General features: G+C 42.5%; 1 protein-coding gene across 3 annotated transcripts in view; it reads right to left on the bottom strand.

Moving 5' to 3' along the window:
- Positions 1–23683, bottom strand: part of MARCH3 (membrane associated ring-CH-type finger 3) — a 115263-nt gene that overhangs the window by 20029 nt on the left and 71551 nt on the right. For 2 of the 3 annotated variants that reach the window (XM_019555299.1, XM_019555300.1), the window contains exons 2-3: positions 13238–13481; positions 11827–12034 (exon numbers count right to left, since the gene is read on the bottom strand). In XM_019555299.1, coding sequence (XP_019410844.1) covers positions 11827–12034; positions 13238–13425 — 396 coding nt within the window. In that variant the 5' untranslated portion in view covers positions 13426–13481. The remainder of the gene's footprint in view (positions 1–11826; positions 12035–13237; positions 13482–23683) is intronic. The other variant, XM_019555301.1, reaches the window with a different exon arrangement.

Raw genomic sequence — 23683 nt, 5'->3', positions numbered from 1 at the left:
ATGGCAGCGGTGGTGCTTTAACTAAAGCTCATTGAATGAGCTTTAGTTAAAGTGCCCCCACTGCCATTTTTCAGCATGTAGACACTGATACATGTGACACTTCAGATACTTTAATTAAAGCGCCCCCACCCCGCCTACCTCCACTTCTGGGGCATGTCTATAAACGCCCACCAGGACCACTTTTCTAAATGGGAAATGAACTTAATTTGGATTCCCTTATGCTTGGGGCAACTAATGTGTGTGTTTACTATGTGGGCAGCATATCACTGTAGGTTTTGTGCTCTTTTGTTTCTCTTATTTGTATCACTGAAGCGTTATAGATGACAACTAGCTAACTGCATTGCCACACTCCAGTTTTGCCATGAGCACCACGTGTACCTGCATTCATTCTGATTGAGCTCACCTCACTGAAGAAGCTGGGACTTGATGACATTAAGTGTTTTTTTAAATGAAATCATTTTAGTTTTGAATCATTCAAAGGGATGACGTGCAGTGATGGCGAGGAGCACTGTATGTAGCCCTACTGTGCATGCACCTGGAATAATCTACTTCAAAGGAATACTATTGATGAAAGAACTGAATTATTTTTGGCCCCAGAAAATATATGGAGCAAGGGCTTGAAATTAAACGTTTAAGATTTATGTGAGAAATCAGAGATACACTGTAGGTAGCAAAAACAATTACGAAGTGGCTTAGGCCAGTGGGGGCCCAACATTTTTAGCCCCCACTGGTTAGCCCCATAATTTGAGTACTACTCTGATCCCTACCCCTGCTTGATTTGCTATTTGGCCCTCTGCTCAAGCTGCTGTCCTGCTTTCTGCTGCTTGCTCTCTCTGCCACTGTGCTACCTGTCTCCTCTCCAAGCAGCCATGTGCCAGCCCATGGAGGCTGTTTGTGCCAGTTGTGGCATGCATGCTGCAGGTTGGTCACCCCTGGTTTAATACTACCAAGAGAGCAGGTTGAGAGTCCACAGCTGCCCACTGTTCTGCTCTTATGGAAAACCTTACAAGTTTTATCATTCACTTTAATGGGAGTAGAAAAAATGGACCAGATCCTGGAATTATGCCAGTGGCGAGTTACATATGCACAAGAGGCTCTACTACTGAATTGGACAGGTTGCTACTTTATTAACACTAGGCACTTCGTTATACGGATTAGCTGGTGCTCACCACGCCATTCATTCCACTGACATTCAGCACTGTAAATGTCAAGTACAGGCTATATTCTATTTCTGGGTTAGGACATGTAAGTGGTTAAAAGCAGTCTAATTATCTGACAGTGAAAACATTGGAGGGTTCCTAAACTGCTATATCAAATTACTGCTCTAAGTAAGGAATCCTGTATCACCTAATCTTATTCTCTCTAAACAGTTTCCTATTATCCACTTTAGGTTTGTATCTGAGGTGAAATTCATAGTAAATAAACTAATTTCAAAATGTATCCAAGAAGGCTTACCCATTGGAACCATTGTTTTCGTGCATGAAAAGAATTAAACTTTGGATAATGCTATTCCCAGGCAGGGAGACCAAACTAAGCATTCTGGAAAAGGAACTCACATGAATCGTGTTTTGTTCCTCAGCTGAAGAGTAAGGCAGTTAACATCTATCTGCACCGCAGCTGAAGGTGTGGTCAAAGCATAGCCATGCATATTCATGCACCTCTGGAGACATATTATGGACAAACACTTTCCACTGTCAAGCTACAAATTCAGATCTAGAAACTAAAGAATGTTGTCTGGTGGCTTGGTAACTCTCACAGTAATTAGACACATGCTACCATATTAACATGGGAAAGTTGTGTCTTGGATTCAAGTACCAGTGTTGGGGATGGAGCTGCTGTCACTTCTGCCTAGCTGAAGCCACCGTGGCTTGAGGTGGCTCTGCAGCAGGGCAGCGAATGTGTGGCAGGGGGGCGTGGAAGAGATCATGTGGTGAGGTGGTGCTGAGCATGGGAAAGACTGGGTAGTGGGGTGGGCATGGGGGAGACTGTGGGATGTGGGGGGAGTCCCCACGGTGTAGCTGGGGGAGAGCATGCAGTGGCAGGGGAGCTGCTGCTACCTGGCTGGAGCTGGGGTATAGGTTGTGGCAGTAGGGGGAGGCAAATAGTGGGGGCAGCTGTAGCAGTGGCAGCAGACAACTAAGTAGGACAGGTGGTCAGGGTGAGACACCGGGAGCTCAAGTGATAATGGGGACAGGGAGTCAAGCACCACGGGGTAGTAGGAAGGAAGGCACCAGGACAGGCAGCAGGTGGGAAGGTGCCAGGGGGCACTGGCACTGGGGTGAGTGGTGGGCAAGTGGTGGTGAGCAAGGTGGGTGGGACAAAGGGCAGGAGTCAGGCCGCCTGTTCTCCACTGCTGCTTTTCCTGCTTTCCCCCCTACTGATTCTCCCCCCACCGGGGAGGGGAGCTATGAAACAAATTTCACACAACCCTGCAATAGTTAGATTCTAGACATGGGAAATAATAACACATTTATAATTTTCCATGTCTAGAATCTAGCGACTGGAGGCCATCTTAATAAGTAGTAGCAGACACTGCAAGCAGGACACAGATGATGTCAAAACATCTCAGTTTCTATCATGGAAACCAAACCTCAAGAAAAACACGGAGTTGGGACTGAAAATCTGCATCGTCTTCCATCTAGAGCCCTAACCTTTAAAGAAGATAATTCAGGTACGTCCCCTGTAATTGCCCCACTTGGGTTCACTTCCTGATAAGAACATTTCCCAGCATTCCTTTCTGAAGGCTGCTCCTTCAAAACTTGAGAGATGAGTGGTCTCAGTCCTAAGGGTTTCATGTTTCTTTCTGCTCCCTGTAGCAAGGTACAGACATTCAAAACAATCCAAAGCAGAATCAATCTAAGTTGCATCTGTCAGCAGCAAAGTTTAGCTCGGTAGTGAACACAACAGAACACGTTCATCCTTTAGTGGGGGAGCAAATCTTAGACTGGGTTCCACCATTTTTAAACCAGTCTATGTATGCCGAACTTTTGTTCTGTTATGAGTATAGATTGGTTTCTGATCAGTTATGGCTGTAAAAATGTAATGTCTGTACCTGGCCTGCAAGTACTCTTTATTTTTTTTTCTTTTTTCCTGTATTATCACCATCAACTCCTGCGGCTTCCCCCCCACCCCCAGTCACATGATTGCAACCCAGAGCTGTAACAGAGCCTCAGATTTGTTGGGGAAAGTTAGAAATTCTGCAACCCATGTGTTCTCTAAAACAGTAAAGCAGAGGGTATTTTTGTTTGTTTCTCTTTCCCAGTGGCATGCATTGCTTAGTCAGTGTTTAGACTTGTGTAGATTATTCTGCATTGAGGAAGTAACTGGTTGGAAGAGTAACAGTTTGAAAAAACGTTTAAGGAAATTAGCATCCTAAAACCTTTATTGTCTTTCCAGTAAGTCAAAGCTGTTCTTCATAACGTTCTTAAAAATAAACATGTAACTTCAATTAATGTGCAAATGTACAAATCTGCTTTAAATTATGGTCCCAAGAGGCTGTTCCCACAGCTGGAAATTATTGGGCAGTAGAAGTACCCCAACCACACACTCTCTTTGCTTGGCCTTCTCTCCTGAGCAGAGGATGGGAGGCAGGCTGACACAGGGATATCACAACGGTTCTGTAACACTCGGGTTTGTTTTTCTTACTCAGGTACTTTCCTTTAGTGCTTGAAAGGGCAGGCTTACAGGTGCTTTTTGCTGCCTGAGTAGCCCTAAGAATTGCTAGAGCAGAATCCTGACTCCACTGATGCCAAGGCAGAACGTCCACTGATTTCAGTAGAGCCAGGATTTCAACCCTGCTGGCTTATTACTGTGTCGCAGATTAATGAAGGTTAGCTGTTGCAGCCCATTTTGCTTCTCTCAGTCCAGCTGGTTTTCAAGCTATTTATATTAGTTGTCTGGGGTCATTTTTTCCCCTCAGAGTCTCCTGTGCTTCTGTTTCTTATCTTTGAAATGAGCTTAGATAATGTTGCACCACATCCTTTATTCCCTTTAGAACTGTGTTATAAAGTTATCTGCTCCGTGGGCTGAATATGCTGCACTGGCAGTAACACCTTCTCTGTCTCAGACTCCAGCAAATTTTTCTTCTTGGTGACCATGCATCAGATAAGTTTTCCTTCTGGCCTCAAGAATGATCCTTTTGCAAACTGTGTTAACCAGCTCTACTGTTTCTCTGTTCCAGTAACTGAATTGCAACCACTCGCTTGACTGAGCAGCAGAGAGGTAGAATGCACAGAGGAAAAACCCCAAAGGATAAAAAGAGAGCACGGCTCAAAGCCCTGCACAGAAAGTCAATTCATATTTCAGTGTAAGGTTGCTGAATGTTTTAAATTATAATACATCTTAATCCTTCCAGGCCCAGAGTTTGCTTTTCCTGGCACTACCTCCATTGCTAGCAAAAGATTGGCAGATACCAAGAATGTTGCACCTAGCCATTATTATTAAGCTAATATTCATTTTCCTTGATTTTTTCCATAGCACATTCTCCTTACAATATATATGCTTAATATGGTAACTATTTAATGAACCTACCAATAGATAATTTAGGCTTGTACTTCAGTCTGGCTGGATTGATATATGGGAATTGCTACTTAAAAATCAACAATGGATGTCTAGCATAAATATAAGTACAGCAGGGAATGCAACAAACAGAACTAGAAATTGGAGTATACCAGTATCCAAATTCCTGCTTGTAATGGCTTGGATTTTCCAGGGATTTCAGAACACAGCTACCTTCGATGCATATGGTACACGCTGTGCTCTTAAATTATGTTTACGCTCTAGACGTGTCTGCTTTCCTTGAACCTTTCTGCAGAATCTGAATGCACTTTCTATATATTATCTGCTCCTGCAGCAAAGTGTTGAAGTGACAGGTGAGGAAAAGGGGGGGGGGGGAACCCTCACGTATCTTCAACTTAATATGTCAGGTGCCTGACTGAACAGAACTTTGGTGCATAATGCTTTCTCCAAGACACAGTTAACAATCACTTTAAAGTGGCGCTTTGTATTATTTTCAAATCTTAACCTTAGCTCTGACTAAGGCACCCCTATCACAACTTTATAATAATTTAGTGAGGTGGATACTAGTTCTTTGAACAGATGCCGTGTCAGGGTATTCAACTGAATTATTAGCTGTCTCTTGTCTGATAAAAATGCAGTAATTGATTGTCATGTAGGCAGGAGAAAAATAGATTAAACTACTGGTGCTGATTTCCAAGAATAAAGAACAAATCCAACATGGGTCTGATTCAAGAATGAGAAGATGTTAAGCCAAGTCCTGCATGTTCTACAGATCAACAGATAAAAGCTGCTGTTGTTGCTGTTGTGCACTTGTCTGGTGAACTGCAATTTTAAAAAGTACAAAGGGGTGTCACTATAGCAAGATGAACTCTGCCATGCCGCTGTCGAACAGCATGTAAAACAGGCTGGGTCTTCAGCACTCTTTAGAAAGGGTTTTTGGGTTCCCCCCCACATGAAGATATAATGAAAGCACCTTCAAAATGCTTATCCACCATGTAACATACAAAAATTAATAAGATATGAAGTAACTAAACTGTGTTAAAACAGGCCCTGGTTTCAATTTGGCTAAAACCTCTTCAGCCTGCAGGGGACAAGTTCCTTTTAAATTGTTCATACAATTCTTATCAAGCCACGAAGACTGATAAAGCAGAAGGCATGAAGAAATCTCATCTCCTCCACTATAAAAAAAAGTATCACTATACCTTTCCAATACAAAGAAAAACAGAACATCATGTGCAGCTTTTCCACTTTCTCAATCCTACTTATGTACAATTATAACACTTCTCCGCTGACCTGATGGCTCTGTTCTAAATGCATTGTTCCACCAGCTTGAAGATACAAGCATGTGATAAGAAATGGTGAGGCAGTGCATGCATCAACACCCTTCCTGCTTAGGAAGCTGTGGTCCATACGTGCTTCTGAAGTGAGACAAATGAGATCAACATAGGCAGTGATGAGAGAGAAACTGAAGTGCAACACAGAATGAAAGCATACAGCCATCTACTTTGTGCGATGACATGCATCTACTGCTCATTAATAAACTTGCGCATCTCTTGGCTATGGACACTGTTGTAGCAATCAAACATATAGTCTGAATAAAAGAGCACTGCTTATAAAGAAGCTCAGTAAATTTACTTCAGCTCTGGCTGCAGCAGCAGTCAGAGGCTACAGGTTCCCCCTTCCTCCAGCCTTCCCTTCCTGCCCCTGCCCCAATGGGTGAAATGTGGTGATGCAGCTAGAGTAGGCTGCAGTTGTGAATACCCAAGTAGCACAGTGCACCAATGGACCTTGTGCTCAGGAAGCTAAGAGCAAGTCAGGGCACTTGGGTGTGCAGCACAGTGTGTGTGTGGGGGGGGGGGGGCAGGGGGTATCTGGTGCACCAGAAAGGTGGGGCAATAGCAGTAGCAGCATGGTGCAGAGGGGGAATGTGGCGAACAGCACACAGGAAAGCACCTGGGAGTCCAGTGCATTTTGGAGGAGGGGTGGGAGGAAAATGAGGTCCCTGATGCTTGTGGTCCCTGGGATCCATGGCCCCCCATTGGTGCAGCTCCCGCTAGTGTGGTTGGAAAGATGTGTCCCAGCCCTGTACTGGGTAATGTCTTTGAGATCCTTCCCAGCTCATCACAAAGAACATCAAGCCTACACATCTCAGCTCTCACCTAATGGATTTCTTTCATGGATAGTCTTTCAACAGGATCTCATGGCCTGTTATAAACTAGTCAGGGGGGATCAGCAGGCATTGGGGGAGTCACTGTTCCCCCGAGCACTGCCAGGAGTGACCAGGAATAACGGTCACAAGCTGGCAGAGGGTAGGTTTAGGTCAGATATCAGGAGGTGCTACTTCATGGTCAGGGCGGCTAGGGTCTGGAACCAGCTTCCAAGAGAAGTGGTGCTGGCTCCCACCCTGGGGGTGTTTAAGAGGAGGTTAGATGAACATCTTGCTGGGATCGTTTGACCCCAGTACTCTTTTCTGCCATGGCAGGGGGTTGGACTAGATGATCTGCTCAGGTCCCTTCCGACCCTAGAAACTATGAAACTATGAAACTTCCTAAATTTGACATAGTTCAGTATCAAACATAGTGCAGTTTTCACTGGGAATAAAAGGGGGGGAAATTAAGAGGTTGCCCATCAATCTGCTGACAAATTAAGGTATACATGGTTTCACTTAAGGCCTGGTGGATAGTGTCGTCTCTATGGCTCCAGAAGTGTGATTCTGGACTCCCTGTCAAAGGTTCCTCTCAGCTGATTCAGCTAAGAATGGTATCAGGTGGGGGTGGGTAGGGGGTCAAGTGTGCCTGGATGTGATGCTTCACTTTTCAGTGCTGTTAGCTACAGAGAGTGGCATGTCTATGGGCTACCGGGTTTGGGAGAACCTCTGACCTTTGGGGTTGGTTTAGGGTTGGTTTATAAAAGAACCAATGGCAAATGCCAACAATAATTTTTTTAAATGTACTGCACTGCATGATTGGTCCTCATTAACACACTACAAACACAGAGGATCCTTTGGTGCTATCATGATAATGTACCCAGCTGTATGGCTGAGTGGGCATCCATGCTACTGTTGCTTATTGGCCCTAAATGTATGACCACTACGGATACGAGTGCGCTCCAGATATGATGCTTTCCACTCAAGCAAGCAAGATACCTGAAACTGTTTTTAACATCTTTTTTTTCTTTCACCATTAATCAGCATGAGTGGACGTGATCAGATTGAGAGAGGGATGAGAAGATGACTATATGATCCTTTTCTTAGTCATTTTCTGAGAAAATAGATTAACATTTCATTTAATAGGCAGGAGTCACAGTTTTTCTTTAGGAAAAACATCACAAGGAGAAAGGTGTTCAAGAAGCATATGGGACCAATTTAGTTACTTCAAGGTAGCCATTCAAAGCATGTGCATTTCAGTGTGTGAAAACTGTTGTGCTGATCAACAAATGTGCTGGATTTTCCATGCATAATATGAAAATTATACAGAAATGACTAGGCAGAGTTCTAGGGCTTGTGTCATACAGGTGGTTGAATGAGATGAGCATTATGGATGTTCTGGCTTTAACCATCTGTAAAAGAGAGTTAATCTTATGTAGGTAGAGTACAGCTGCAACTTTCATTTCAGTCAGAAGACCATATGGATAACTAACTCTTACTGGAACACAACAGCTTTGGCTCAGGTTCAGTCCTATCTTGGATCTGTGCTTAGACCTAGTGGAATGGGGCAGAGCCAAAGACTGGGCAGCAACTCCCTACTCTTCAGCTCTCCATCCCTAGGAGAGTTTAGAGAAGTAGAGAGCCAACTCTAACTTTCCCACTAGTGTAAACATAACACCTGCTGATGAAGGATCAAATGTAATGGTTCTTGGCTCTGCTGTGTTCCCAACCTGTGCCCAAAATATCTTGGTCTGTTTCTTCCACCGCAGGTGAAGAAGTTGGAAGAGAAAGTGTGCAAGTGGCACAAAGAGAATATGGTGGACCAGAGAATCTGGCCCTTCTAACTGTCTGCGTGGAGAGGCCTTTAGTCTTAAAAATTGTGTTTAACATACATATATACATACATATACACGCACATTCCTACAACAATGCATCGCTGCTGATCATGCTATAAAGTCTTAGAGGATGAGGTAGCTGAGAAATTAGCAAAGATTACACAGTAAAAAGAAAAAAAAGTCAATTAACAATGTATACTGTGTTTCAAAATGTCCTTGCACCTGGTTCTCATTTGTCCTCCAATTCAGAAACCAAAGACAACTTTTTTTATTGCTTTTTGTTAAAGAGAAACTTCCCTTTAGCGTGGAATGATCAAACAGCAAGACTCCCCCAGCTCTGGAAGGGTTAGCTTTCACTTTCAACTTGTTCAATCATCATTAATTCTGAAAAATGTCACATTCCATTTGTGCAAAGAAAATTTCATGAGTAGTCCATTGTGAGGGAAAAGTTGGAATAAGCTGGACCCCAGAATCTAGCTGTCTATCTCACACAGTCTCAAAACCATTTCTCTTGCATTTGAAGAGGCAAATTCACAGGAGCAGAGACCGCGATGAAAAAACACATCACACCTGTTGCATCTGACATCTATCTAGCTTCATGTTGTCTGATGCAGGATCAGAAATAGCTTGGCAAAACAAAAGTGAACTATCTTTATTGAGGACTGTCCAATTATAACCATTTTACTGTTTAGTCTTTGTTAGCCTGGGAACACTCAAAATCAGCATTTCTCAGACTGAGACTGGCCTCCCTGGAAAGGCTGGTGTCATAATCAGAGACTCAAAAAACCTACTGGAAAATGGGACAGAATTGGGACAGGAATTTTGGTTCCGATTTGATGAAGCTAGAGGGTGTCTGTAGATGTGCAAGGAAGCTGCTCCAATGCGCAGTAATTATAGCATGTAGGAGCAGTCTCAGTTAATTCAGTCTGCTGGAGCATGTTAATTAGCACGCTCCAGCAGCCTCCACGTCTTGTGTATTCAGTGCCCTCACACTTCAAAATAGCGGTGGGGGCACTTAAAACTTGTCAAATGAGATTTAGTTAAAGAGCCCCTGCTGCCATTTTGAAGAACTGGGCCGTGTGTAGACGAAACGAGAGGCATGTGTGTACTACACTTTAAAGCAGGCTAAATGCTTTTTTACCACTTTAATGATGTTGGTGTTTGCATGCTTTGGCAGCATATTGCACATTAATTCCAGCTGCTGTAGGAAATTCAGCAGCGTGATGCACCTTAAATGATGTGGGGAGCAACAAACTTAAACTCCTTTGAGGGGTTTTAGTTTGCTGCCCCTGCAGCCTCAGAGTGAAACACGCAGCTCCGCAGCTCTGCAGGAAGCCCTGCAGGCAGCCTGGCAGCAGCCCGGGGAAAGCAGGCTCCACCCAAGGAAAGAGGCGAGCCTGATCTTTTTATTCTTCCCCCCGGTGGAGCCTGCCTGCCTGCCTGAGCTGTGTGGGGGCCTAGTGCTTCCCTCCGCAGCTGTGGCGGCCCCCAGGACTGCCTGAGCTAGGTGCTTGGGAGCGGGTGCTGCCTGTGGGGGGGTCCACCACTGCTGCAGAGGGAAGCACCAGCCATCCCCTCTCCACAGCCCAGGGACCGCTCTGCCCACTGGCAGCTGGCCCTCCCCTCCCTGCCAGAGGCAGGTAAGTCAGCGGGGTGTGAGCACAACATGGGGGTTCAATCAGCCCTAAATTGAAGAGGTGTTCTTTAAAACCCACTGCATTAATGTAGGGCCCCTGTTTCATCTACACAAGCCCCAGGACGCTGAATACACGAGATGCTGTGGGTGCTTCAATTAGAACAGCTCTCGAAGCCACCCTAATTAAAGCACCCTACCCCCACCCGCAGAACACATGTAAAGATCTGCCCATAGAGACCAGTATTCATAATGAATACACTGCTGAACCCCAGTAAAAATAAAGGGGCTTCTGTGTTCTTATGCTTAAAACTGATCCAGCACAAAATATCACTGGTAGACCTCTGAAGAATATTTCCCATCCTTTCCCCAACAGGGCCTATGCAGTTTTCCCAGCAGATACAGGGATCCGATTAGTAAATGCAAAAGCTACCTCCTGCTGCTAATGAATGAGATCAATTGAAGAAAACAAATCTTGTTTTCACGTCACCAGTTATTCCATCTTAAGATCAATCCAAAATAAGACATGTATGAAGCACATACACAATTTAGATAAAAGATAATCATCAAGACTCCATGTCACCAAGCAACACTGTAGAAGATTTTTCTATTTTTTATGGAACTTCACTATTGTCAATTAAATTTTAATTTCAAAAGGCACTTCAGATTTCACAATGTTTTTGCAATAAAAAGAAAGGAGGAAAAAAAGGTTATCAACGAAATGAATCCAATTTCTAGTCTGCTTTTTATCACATCAGAACTGGTGGTTCCATGCATTAATTAAAGCAGCTGCAGCAGACAATAGCCAAACTTTAACTGACAAAGGGAAAACTGTTGTCCCGTGTTACTCTAGTTTGGTACTTAAGCAAGAAGGTTTACTTCGGCACTGCTAAAATGCACAATATGTAGCAAGAAAAACTTTTCTCTGTGTGGGATACAGAAGCCAGACATGTGAGCTGTTTATTTTTAATGCCTGACCTTTATTCACTACTGCAAATACTAATATTTGTCTACTGTTCCATAGATTAAGCATTGCTTTCTGTTCCATCTGTATCTCTCTAGCAAGCCAAAGGGCATTATTGCATATATACTATGTGTTCTCTGCAAACTGTTGGCAAAGACACTGTTCATTTAGATTGGTGATTCTCATCCGGGATGCCTCAAGATCCTTATAAGGGTGCCCTAGAGTGCTACACCATGTTAGCACTGTTAAGTGTGCAAACATGATTTGCAAAATAACCCCAGAGCATTCAAGTAGGAGTATGAAGTGTTAAATACATTCTGACCTGTTGTGGGCTTTCTGAGTTCTCTGCAGCAGAAAAAACTGCTTATTTTTCCATAGTCAAAAAAATTGAGTGAAAACTAAGAGGTAATATTTTTTTTCAAGGGTGCCTTGAGTCTAACAAGGGGCAGGGGCCTCAAATCTAAAAGGGTTAAGACCCAACTGGTTTAGATGCATATAGGGCAGCAAAAACATCACTTGTATTATTCTCACTTATGTTGCTTGCCTTAGGAATGAAGCTTTTGTTATTCCAGCCTTCTCTCTGCGCTCTTGCCCCCACCTCTCAGTGCCCCAAATGCACAGCTTTTCTTTTGCTTCAGTGAAGCAGCAAAGTCTCTGTGATCCTTGTGTAAAAACATACATCATTTGTTCATTAAAGCTAAGCTTTTGAGGACATGCCCCATTTACTGACCTCTACCAATGGCCTGGGCTTGCGCTCTACTGCAAACCTGAAGTGGCAGAGTTCACAGTAGCTGGTATTTGAAGATGACAGCCAGTGCTCCAGGCAGCTGCGATGAATAGTCCCCAGGGTTCCTGTACATTCACATGGAGAGAGCAGGTCTTCCTGACTGCTGCCTTCGTGGCAGATCCTGCACATTGGTCTGTCATTGAAGGGGCTGCTAGACAAGAAAGGGAAGTAGCTGATCAGTATTACTGGTTGGTGCAGCACAGTATTCTAGAGCATTTCTTTCTCTCCTTCTGTGTTCCAGCATAACTACATGGAAGGTTCCCCATGTGTGTACTTAGTAGACATATGGTTGAAGTCACTGATATTTTTCTTGTTCAAGTGCTTCTTCCTCTGGTTTATGCAGTGTCAATTTGGGAGGCAAAAGTTTCTGAGACTTGGAGAAGAAGAAAGGAGGTAGACAACAAGCTATTGCACCCACTTATTTATCAGTTACTCACGATATAGAGGAATAAGTGCCCAGAAATGCTTTGGGGATGTGCTGCAGGAAAAATCCTTAAGTGAAGCTGGTTTTAAACCTACCCCCAAACAGAAAAGCCAAACAAAGAAAGAATAACCTATCAAACTAACCTAGTGTTTCAATTTATCAACATTTCACCACGTAATTTGTCAGCTTTTTGTGCTGTTGATGCAGACTCCTACCACTTGAGAAGCAGCTCCAGCAATAAAGCCTGCATGTGAGTCACTGAGACAGATTCTCGGTGAGTTAGAGCACGCTGGATGGCAAGTCTCCACAAAATGTGCTCTGAAAGTGTTAGAACCAGCACTTGCAGGAGGGAAGGAAAGGAACACTATATACAGTACCCTGTACCCAGAGTGACAGTGTATTCAAGATGAAACACAGGTATGAAGCATCACTGGAATGAGTGTTATCATCAGTAAGTAATGAGTAGCATGCACAAGAGATCAGAATGTTACCCCTGAAGTTTCCTTCTACAAATCAGGAGAAACGGCTGCAGCTTACTCACTTGACCATCTACATCTTGAGAAAGAACTACCATTCTTTGTCACGAAGACAGAATGACACGGATTTAATTATAGATGGTATCACAGTGATGATAAAGTTGTTATGACCATAATTTAATTATAATCTCATTGTAATAAATCTTAAACAAGCAGCCACACATCTTTCTAACTGCTGGTGAGTGAGACTTAGAAAACTAAACACGGTGAATTTTAGCTTTTTTACCTAACGCTCATAGAAATGGATACGACTGATTTTTTTTTTTTTTTTAACAAAACATATTCTTGGCTGGCACAGACACCTGAATGCTGTAATTACAGCTCTCTTCTGCACTCTCTAGCTAGAATAGTTTAATGATCAATTATATATTTGCTTGATTTGGTACTACTGTACCTCTGCGTGGCAAGCGTCCGTACTACTGTTGACAGCAGCTGCCCGTCCTTGGCTGAAACTTGCATGACATACTGCGGCTGTCCATTCACAAGACTGCTACAATCCTCCACAGTCTTCACCATGGGAGCAGCGGAGCTGGTGCAGTCTGGTAAGACTTCGGGCAGGTGACTGCAGCGGCTGGTTGTCATGGTAACAGACAGCAATTACTCTGCTAATGGCTTCCACATTCATACAGGATTTCCATCTAGGAAAAGATCAGAAAACAATTTATTAAACCCGAGCCGTTAACGGCAAATGCAAAATTACAGGCCACCAACATCCCATTAGTTAAAATGTAAGAGGGTTAGAGCAGCTCCTCATCTTGTTACAAAAATTTTACACACAGAGAAAGAAAAAAAAAACAGTGGCAGTTAATAATACAGCAGCAGGCACGTCGCTGAGCACGTAACTCTGTTGTATTGATTGCTACAAGAGACTTAAAGGGAAAAAAAACCTCCACAATGTTCCCAGTATTGAAAGGAAGCTTAAAATATTATGCATTGCTGAAAAACAGCAGTATGTATATTTTTGGAGTGATGGCAAGTGGAGGTTTTTCTTTGTTTTTTCTCTGTACTTCTAAAGTCATGGTGATAAATGAAAACATTGAAACCTTTTGTCTGTCTTTTTTCCCTGCTTGCTGCAAAAGAGTAGATTGCATTTCATGCGCGTTTGTTTTAACTTGATGCTTGCATTTGACCACAGACTAAGTTACCTCTCGAAAGAGAAAGTAGACGTTGAAGTTGAAATTCCTCTGTGAAAATAGCCCATTACTGCTAAGTGCATTACATCACCAACACATCGCAGAACACAGTAACAGCAAATAATCCTATAGCAAGCATCTGTGACATGAACCCACTTAATAGTAGCCTGCATGCAGTAATAACTTATGCCACAAGGTGAGGTAAAAATCATAGCTTACATATGGCTTTCTTGTATGCTTTGCTCATTTTCCCAGCACTGAAAGGAGTATGTTTTATATGCTGTCCTGGGTAGTGCCAATTGTAAACCAAGGGGTAGATTAGTAATAAGGGAGGATGAGAAAATAAACTTTTTGCTCCCTATAATGCTGCTCATTAAGTATAGATGTGACTTTAGGACAGGCAGGTAATTCAATAGATTGGACTTGGAGCCAGGTGCTTCCATGTAAAATAGGCTTTGATTTCTCCATCCATAAAATGGGGATAATACTAACTTCCATTCTAAACTCATGTGATGCCCTCGGATGTAAAGCACTATGCAAGAGCTATGAAATATTATTTGTACCTGCTGAAGCCAGACACAATAAAAGTATGTGAATACAACACTTAAACCATTAAAAAGAAAAGTTCAGTTCATGTTTCAAACACCATCATTATCTGTATAATGCCAATGGCGTGCTAAGAATCAAACGCTGTATTTAAAAATGAATCATTTAATTCTTTAAACAGATGGTTTTTTTAGGCGTTTTAAAAGAAATCAAGTAATTTAATCTGGTTGGGCTTGAATAGGTATTGCCATTGCAGCGTTTGCTTTCTAAAGTTGCCTGAATGGATGTCTTTTGGCAGTGAGGCTGTGAGATGCATGGATGTGATGATGATGATGACAATGATGATGATTTGCCACTTCTGCAACACAAGCTTTACAAAGGCTTCTCAGAACAGGAAAAATGCCTGGGACTGTGCCCCTTTTATGGAAACATTTCAGCCACTTTTCAGACTGTGTGTATGTCAGAAAGCAAACTGGCTGCTGCTGAGGAGTTTCAACATTCAGAGAACAGGGAAGGAAGGAAATTGCACTCTGACCCTCATTTACAATGAAGACGAAGCCAATGACTAATTTCAAAACCATTAACACGTAAAAGATGCAGACTTCTTATGGGAATAGCACCAATGGACTCTCCAAAGAGAGAATGTGGGGACACGATTACCAGCATCATTTTAGTTTTAAAATACATGCTGAGACTATTCAGAAAGAATATGCAGCAGCAGAGCATCTGCTTCATTAAACTGAAATAGCCTAGACAGTACTGTGCTTATAGACCCATGTTATGGAATTATATATTTCTCTTCTGGTTGCTTCACTGACCTCATTATGTACAATAGTGGGTTTATTGTTCCATATAAAGTGACCATCCAAGCCTTTACAAACACATCCATCAGACACTTGATGAGTTTAAGAGCATTTGCTGAAACACCAGATGATGCAACTAAATGCAGAAAATTAAAGCATGCAGAACTCTTCTTAGTTGTAGCTCTCCCCCATCTGTGATGTTAATTCAAATCCTTGTATATAGCACTGCAATGACATTCCAGCCCAGTTCAGCCAACTATTCACGATCCTTTTTTCTCTCACTATAATTTTCACTTTTCTACTGAAAATACAATTTTTCTGACTTCAGTAATGAAATTAAATCAGGCCTTGAGACTATCATTTTTCTTTCTTTTTTTTCTCGCCACATTAGCATGAATCTAAAATGTAATTTGCTTGATTCTGAATGCAGTCCTCTTTCGTGTCTTTCAGATAAACTGCATCCCAGACTCTATGTTTAAAAGTCATACAACTGCAAGGTTAAATAATACGTACGTATTGCGCTCCGGGGTAAATACCAATATTATTAGTCTTGAGAGGTACATACTGACTGAAGTCAATGTGGACTTTGAAAAATAGTAAATCTTTTTAGCTAACAAAATCCAAAAGTCAATATGTGTATTGTTACAGTTGTTCTGAATGTTTTTCCATCTGAAATATCTGGAAATCTCTCTTCTGGGGCCACAATATCTTAGCAAAAGGGGAGAGATTAAGAACAAAGGCAAGATGGTGTTTAGTGAGTGCTGTAACACTGAGGCGAAAGAGCTGTAATACTGAAAGGTTACTTCCGATACCAGCAGTTGCGGAGTAAGCTGGCATTGTAACAAGTGACCCGACTAGGGAGGGACCAAGTTGAGCAAGAAAAATAGTTGAGACAAACTCCCACACAACATCCCTCCCTCTAGTTTTGAAAATGAACACCTGGTGGAGGCCGGGCCTTAGACTTGACCCTGTTATTGCCTGTGCTGCTTGAACACGGAGAGAAAGGGCTTTATTGGAGAGAATACTCATTATGTGCTCCTTCCTTTCCGAGGCTACTGCAACACTAGCCAACCTTGTGCTGCAAAAACGGTTGTCTTCTTGTACCATTCAAGCCATATAATCTCCCTAATTCCAGTCCTTTCACTTTGCTTTTGGCATCAGGCTCTTGTCCTTCCTTTCAGGCTACGAGATCCTCTAACAGAAGGTGCCATGAAGTGAAAAAGGATTATTAAACCACAACTACACTTCGGGATGACCCCACTAAAATGAGTTCAGGACAAGCATGGGTAGCTGGCATGGCAAAGGCACGGCATATTTCTTTTAGTCCCTCCGCCATTTAGAATCATAAAATCATATAAAATGAGGGCTGGAAGGGACCTCAGGAGGTCATCTAGTCCAAAGCCCTGCTCAAAGCAGGACCATCCACAACAGAGATCATCCCAGCCAAGGCTTTGTCTAGCTGGGTCTTAAAAATCTCCAAGGATGGACAGTCTACAACCTCTCTGGGTAACCTGTTCCAGTGTTTTACTACCCTCCTAGCAAGGAAATTCTTCCTAATATCTAATCTAAACTTGCCTTGCTGCAACTTGAGACGGTTGCTTCTAGTTTCATCATCTGCCACCACCGAGAATGGTCTAGCTCCATCCTCTTTCGAACCTCATTTCAGGTAGTTGAAGGCTGCTATTAAATCCGCTCCCAGTCTTCTCCTCTCCAGACTAAATAAGCCCAGTTCCCTTAGCCTCTCCTCATTAAGTTGTATTTGTGTCAGCTTGTTTTGTGCGTGTCAGTTGTTACAGAGGTTCAGTTACTACTGTATGAAGTATGAGACTTTCCGAGGCAAATAGCTTCCATTTCAGTACATCTGTCCTGTGATCAGCAGGGTAAAACAAAAGATACTATACGTACTTTACTCGTCCCATAGGTCTGAAACTTTAAAATACATTAGCTGTTATTTCTTAATTTATTTCCACCTAGAGCCATTTTGTTGCCCCTCTAGAAATATCAGGTTGCTGACATAAAGGAAGCGGGTCCAGGTCTAGTTTAGGAAGTAAATATACTGGAACAAGGTTATGTTAGTCACTGATGACAGCACTACAGGTTATGACTCGGTGGGATCCACTCATCGGTTTATGGACTAACTTTCCTTCAGGGAGTGCCACAAATATTACACAAGTTACAGAGCACATTTTGCATTTGGATCTTGGCTTCACTGACAGAAATGAAAAGCACACATTGCCAGACTAATCCCTAGTGGGACTATATATGTGTAGATGCTGAATGAGTATAGTACTTTGCACTTATTTGTAGCATTTCCTCTCAGAAACCCTAAGCATCTTACAGCAATTAATGAATTTAATTTCACTACACACTATGCCCCGGTGAGATGGGGAAGTACAGGGCATAGAGAAAGCCCTGAGGCAGTGTTTTAAGTGAATTGTCCAAGGTTATGCTGCAAGTTTATGGCTGAGTGAAGCACATCTCCTGAGTTCCAGTTATCTTCTTTAGCCATGAGGCTCAGTCCTTCTCCCCACAGTGACTCACTGAAAAGCACAAGAAGCTGTTCCAGAAAACATCAGCATTAATTTATGCTCTCTTTCCTCTTTTTACTGGCTGGCTGCCACCCCTAGTGTTAGAATACAGCTCAACAAAATGTTATCTTGCCCATTTGTTTTTAGCTTTGCAGAATGCAGATCTCTTTCTACAGGCACAAAAGCAGATAATAAACTCATCTAAGGGCCTTTCCCTTTTTTTAGCAGTACATTAAGGAAGCAAAATGTGATGCAAAGGTTGCTGCTAAGCCCTTAAACAAATGCTACTGCCCAAGGATGGAGAGGGATAAATCATTCTCCATCCTAATGTTAGCTATCTGCAGTATAGAAGTGCCTTCATACTTGGGCTTTGTCAGCACTGGAGTAGTCCTTACAACAGGTCTCCAACAGAGAGTTGCTTAAATGAACAATTTTTCTTTATAGGAGACTTAACTTCTAGACTTTTTAGAGAAGTCATAAGCAGCTGTTAGTAGGGCACTGAGAGTTTCAATAAAAGCTCAACTGCGCTTACACTGGAATCCCCATTGCACTTTTGGCTACTGTGCATACGCTGAACTCGCTTCTTAAAGCATAAAGCACTATCATGCTGATGAATTCAATTATCATAGTGGATTTTCAGTTTTAACCCAGAGAGATTCTTTTCTGAAACCCTGAGTGGTTTTGATTCACATGAGACTAAAAGCTCTTATGCAGAGGCTGTGGGAGGCAAAAGTTACACAAATATTGAAGTGGAGCTCTTATCTGAATTGCCCATTTGTGCTTTTTCAGCACCTTGATTAAAAACAGCACATAATGCATCTGTAGCATTCACACACTTGGAAATCTGTTCTCTTTTCCCTATTCCATGTTTCCATACGCTTCTTATTGGTTTACAGAAATGCAACTCCGACTTATATCAATCAACTTAGACACTTTAAATGCAAAATCAAAAAAACCCAAAAAGCCCCCACACTAACTGGTTACCCAAAGTGTTCCTATCAGCACATTGTTACATTTGCTATGAAAGTCTATACCTAGGGATCTACCCAATTTGCGATTTCCACAGAAACTGGGGGGAAAAAAAAAAAGGCAGTTTCCATAATTACTGGCATCCCTTGCAATTTTGGGTAGAATTGCCAGGGAAAAAAAAAGTTACTAAAAATAAAATGCCCAGCTGCACAGCCTGCCAGGGGAGAGGGGGAAGCTGCCTGCACGAAAGGGAGCAGCCAAAATGGTGATTGCGCCTCCTCCCTCTGCCACTGACTGGCCGAGAGGGCTGCCTTTTGTGCATGCCTACTTCTCTCCACCAATCAGTGGTGAGGGACAGGGCTGGATGAAGGGAAGTTCTCTTCACCAATCAGTGTCAAGGGGTGGGGCCACATGAAGGGCAGCCCTCAGCCAATCAGTAGTGAGGGGCAAGACTGCTGGGGACCTTTGGCCAATTAGCAGTGGGAGGTGGGGGTAGGACTTGCTAGAAAAGAAAGACTGTGAAAATTGCACCAGGCACTGTGAGCGGTCCACAACTTTTACTCCCTCACCATGTGTTTTAAGTAGACCCCTATCTATATCCCTCTCCACCCTTCCTGCAGTACAACACTACCCACTGCTCATTATTAAAATTACAATTTAGCATCAGGTAGTAATGAGAAGGCAGTTGAGCTAAAGACCAATAATGAAATCAAGACACATGTTGCCCTTGCAAATCCTTGCCTGACTTGATAATGCCACATTTTCTCAATGTCATCAACATTTTGCTTTACAAACCCATTTTCCACTGAGGTCTTTGTGGAGCTTTGGCACAAAAAGAGCAATGATATGCGTTTGTACTCTTCTCCTGTTGTAAAACCTGCCAACTTTTATTTCAGGAAAGTTGTATAGATTTGAAACACAGGTAAGAGCCTAAATCACAGAACAGGAGTATTTAACCTTGCAGGGTAAAGTCTAATTTGGGGATTGCCAGAAATGCAGTCATTTTTTTAAAGGAAGTTGAACTCAACTTCACTTGTGTCTAGTTAAGCGTCTCCTCAGAGAGAAGGTATTTAAGGTTCCCTGAAGAGAGAATTAACCTGAGTAAGGGATGGTTTGGCAGAATCTGGGTACCTGGATAACTAGGATGCCTTGTGGAAGGGTACTGGTGAATAGAATTAGCCTAGGCAAGGTAAATCAGTAGGGAGTTGAAGGAGCTGATATTTCCACTTGTTCATGGGGATGAGGCAGAGATTTTCGGTGAAGGTAGAAAATTCCTTGTAATGAATTTGAATCAATAGGAAAACTTGATGCTAGGGTTAGAAGGTGCTAGAAATCACTCTATTCCAGAAAGGCAGATACACCCAGAGTTAGCTGCAGCACTGTGTTATCTGAAGAAGTAGGAGTGATAGCTTTGTTTCCACTAGATTAGCTCTATTAACTCTACTGGGGCAGACTTGTGCGACTTACTCCTAAGCCCTTGGGTTGTCACAAATCCACCAGTGCTGGAGCCATCAAACTACTGGGGACTACAGATTGACTCAGAGTGGGGAAACTGAGGTAAATGCCAAGAGAGGTGAAGGGGTAAGGCAATCCTGAAATGTAATGGTAGCTGTATGTTCCACGTTTTAGACTGGGATTTGTAAGCATGACATGGAAGGTTTTACTATTCTTTACAAAAACTTTCATAGCCAATTACAAAACTTTTGGGTATTCTTATCCATCAAAATTTTCACTTTGTATTATTATACAAGTCTTCTGGGTGGGGAAAGACTGTTTCCTTTTTATGAACCTTGAATTTCCCATTTCAATTCTAACGAATGTTGCCATTTTCCTGCATCTGAAATAGGAAGTACAGAAGTTCCTGATTTCTCTCTCTTTCATTCATTATTTCAGTTATTTTTATGTCCCCTCTTATTTTCTCTCTACAGTGGAATCTGTCTTTTTCTTTCCCCATAGGAGTTCTTCTATACTTGTCAATCAGGACTCATAGTAGAGATGATATCTCTTATTAGACCAACAAGATTTTTGCAAAAAAAAATTTAAGACCTTCCAATTTTGTAATATCCTCTTTAAGACAGTGGTCCAGCACTGCATACAGTATTCCAGATTGGATGCCTGTAAAAATTAATTACCATCACTGGACTTCTTCACAATGACATGGCAATAACTATCCTAGGCAGTAGCTCAGAAACAGACCCCTTTGATATTAGAACTAAAATCAAGCAAGAATGAGTGATTGCACCAACACTCTTTCCCATCTATATTTCAGCTATCTCACAACTCATTGCTGACAGACTTCTATCTGGAGTCAGCGCTCAACATTACATGAATGGGTATCTCTTTAACATCAACAAATTATGTTCCAAATCCAAGAGAACCAACACCTCCATTATTGATCTTCGGTATATTAATGATTGTATCATGTGTGCCCACTCCATGGAAGAGTGCTCGCTTCCAACTGCTTCTCCAAAGCATATGAATTACTTAGACTCACTATCAACTTCGCAAAAGAACCAAGATCCTTTACCAACCCACACTAAACCAACCAAACCAGCTGTTCCTCCATATATACAATTAGAGGACAGTCTTTGGAGAATGTTTAACGTTTCCTCTACCTAGGTAGCTACCTTCCTAAAAATTAAACATAGATAGTGATATTCAACACCAGATAAAATCTGCCAGTGCTGCCTTTGGACATCTCTGAAATTGTGTCTTTGATGACCTGGACCCAAACTGGAATTCTCCTCTACCAGACTGTTGTCATTTCTACCCTGCTGCACGGATGTAAAACTTGGATGACATCAGAAACATCTGAAAGCCTTGGAACTTTACTATCAGTGATGTCTTCAGAAAATCTTCTGTATCAACTGGAAGGACAGAAGAACCAACACCAGCATTCTGGTTCAAGCAAATGCCAAGTGCATTGAGACTTTGTTTATATGGCACTAACTCTGTTGGACGGGACATGCCATAAGACTGCCTGACAACCGGCTCCCAAAACAGTTCCTACACTCACAACTCATTGATGGTCACTGCTCTAGAGAAGGAAAAAGGAGAGATTCAAGCATTTCTTTGATCGCTAATCTCAAGAAATATGCTATTAACATCAATGCACTGAATCATCCCCAATGGCACAGTGATGTGCAACAAGGCATCAAACATTTCTCACAAATTCACCGCATTATGGAGGCAGATAGACAAGAAAGACAAAGCTGTGACCTGACATCACCACTCTTTCCTCCCAGAACTATTTGCCATGTCTGCAGCTGAACATGCGGTTCTCAGATCTGTCTCTTCGGTCATCTCTGGACTCATTGATGATTTCCCTATTAACTGGAAGACTGTCATCCTTGTACTAAGGGATTGCCAACAATGAGAACTACGATAACATTCTAGATAAGGCCATGCCACTGGTTTATACAAAGGCTTTGTAATTTATTTTGTATTATTTCCCATTCATTCTATAACTACAGCCTAGCCCAGCTCTCTTGAAGGCCAGTCTTGTTGTCTGAAAGGGATACCTTCCTCTACCCCTTATTTCTGTATGACCCAGCTCCCAGGTAAACAAATTAATTAATTAAAGTATTTATTTAGTTATTTAATCTTTGACCACTTCCAGGACAAGGATTCCCTGAAAACTTTGCATCATAGTTGTCACCTTTTCCTAATTGCTTTCTCTCACTGCTTGCTAACTCTCCCTCCCACAGACACTAGATGGCTCCACTATGCAGTGAGGGACTATGGGCATCTTCACACTGCAGTCACTGCTGTGACTCAGCTTTCTGAGTTGTACCTAGTGAGCAATGAAGCTGCAGCCATGTAGGCATTGACCTCAATGGCATAATTTGCTCCAGGACCTGGGTAAATACTTGCGCTGTTAGTCCACACGGAGCTCTAGGCTACTGCAGCTGCATTGAGATGCCTATCATGGTAAGACGGTCTAGTGGGTATAACAGGCTTAGGAGTCAGAAGCCCTGGCTTCTGCTCCTGGTTCTGCTGGCTTCCTATGTGACCAAGTCCCTTAGCCTCTTTGCACCTCATATTCCCATACTAAGAACAAAATAGGAGTCATGATTCTTAAGTAATGTGGTCTCATGAAACTTAAGAATTCTTACCTGCAGAAAACCACAATGAAATCTGTGTTAGGGTTGCAAAGTGCTGCCTCTATGGCCTTAATTGTTCTTTCAGGGTAGGTCTTTTCAGTGATTTTAGTTTTGGGGTTTTTTTAAATGAAGTGAGGCCTCCTGATGACCCTTTAGATCCACAGCACACATCTCTGCTACTAGGACTAATGGAGCAACACAAAGCAGCAGCAAGTTGTCACACTGAATGTGGCGGATGGCGGATGCGATAGTGGTTCCCAATCTGTGGTATGGGTACCACCAGTGGCACACAGACAACCTGCCAGTGGTACACATTAACAGATTTATTACAATTACTTTATATGACACAAATTTGCTGGTGGTACTTAAGGTTGAACTGAAAAATTTGCTGGTGGTACTCAGGGTTGTATCATTTTAAATTGGTGGTGCGCAATCTGCCAGAGTTTGGGAACCATTGCAACATTTCACCAGTGGGTTTCACAGCTATTTGCTGACAGTTAAGGGCTGGTGGTGCTACCCTAGCATCTCGGGCTCATTTCCAGTTCCAGCATGCTCTTGTGGGCACCAAGCTTTCTACTTCTGTTCTCCTCAATCTGTCTAGCCTAGCCCTCTCACCTGATTGCAGCTCTTCACCTGATCTCAGTCGATTCCCTCCAGACTTTCTTCCAGTCTCATCTGATCTCACGCTTTCTCCTCCCTCTGATGACTCTGTCTTCTGCTTGACAGAATTAAAAGCAACCAGAAGCAAATCTTGTGTG

The sequence above is a fragment of the Crocodylus porosus genome, unplaced genomic scaffold, assembly GCF_001723895.1.
Source record: "Crocodylus porosus isolate Cpor-Errol unplaced genomic scaffold, CroPor_comp1, whole genome shotgun sequence".
Taxonomy (NCBI): Eukaryota; Metazoa; Chordata; order Crocodylia; family Crocodylidae; genus Crocodylus; species Crocodylus porosus.
Note: the sequence above shows the minus strand (reverse complement) of the source record. Positions and strands in the feature narration are given on the sequence as shown.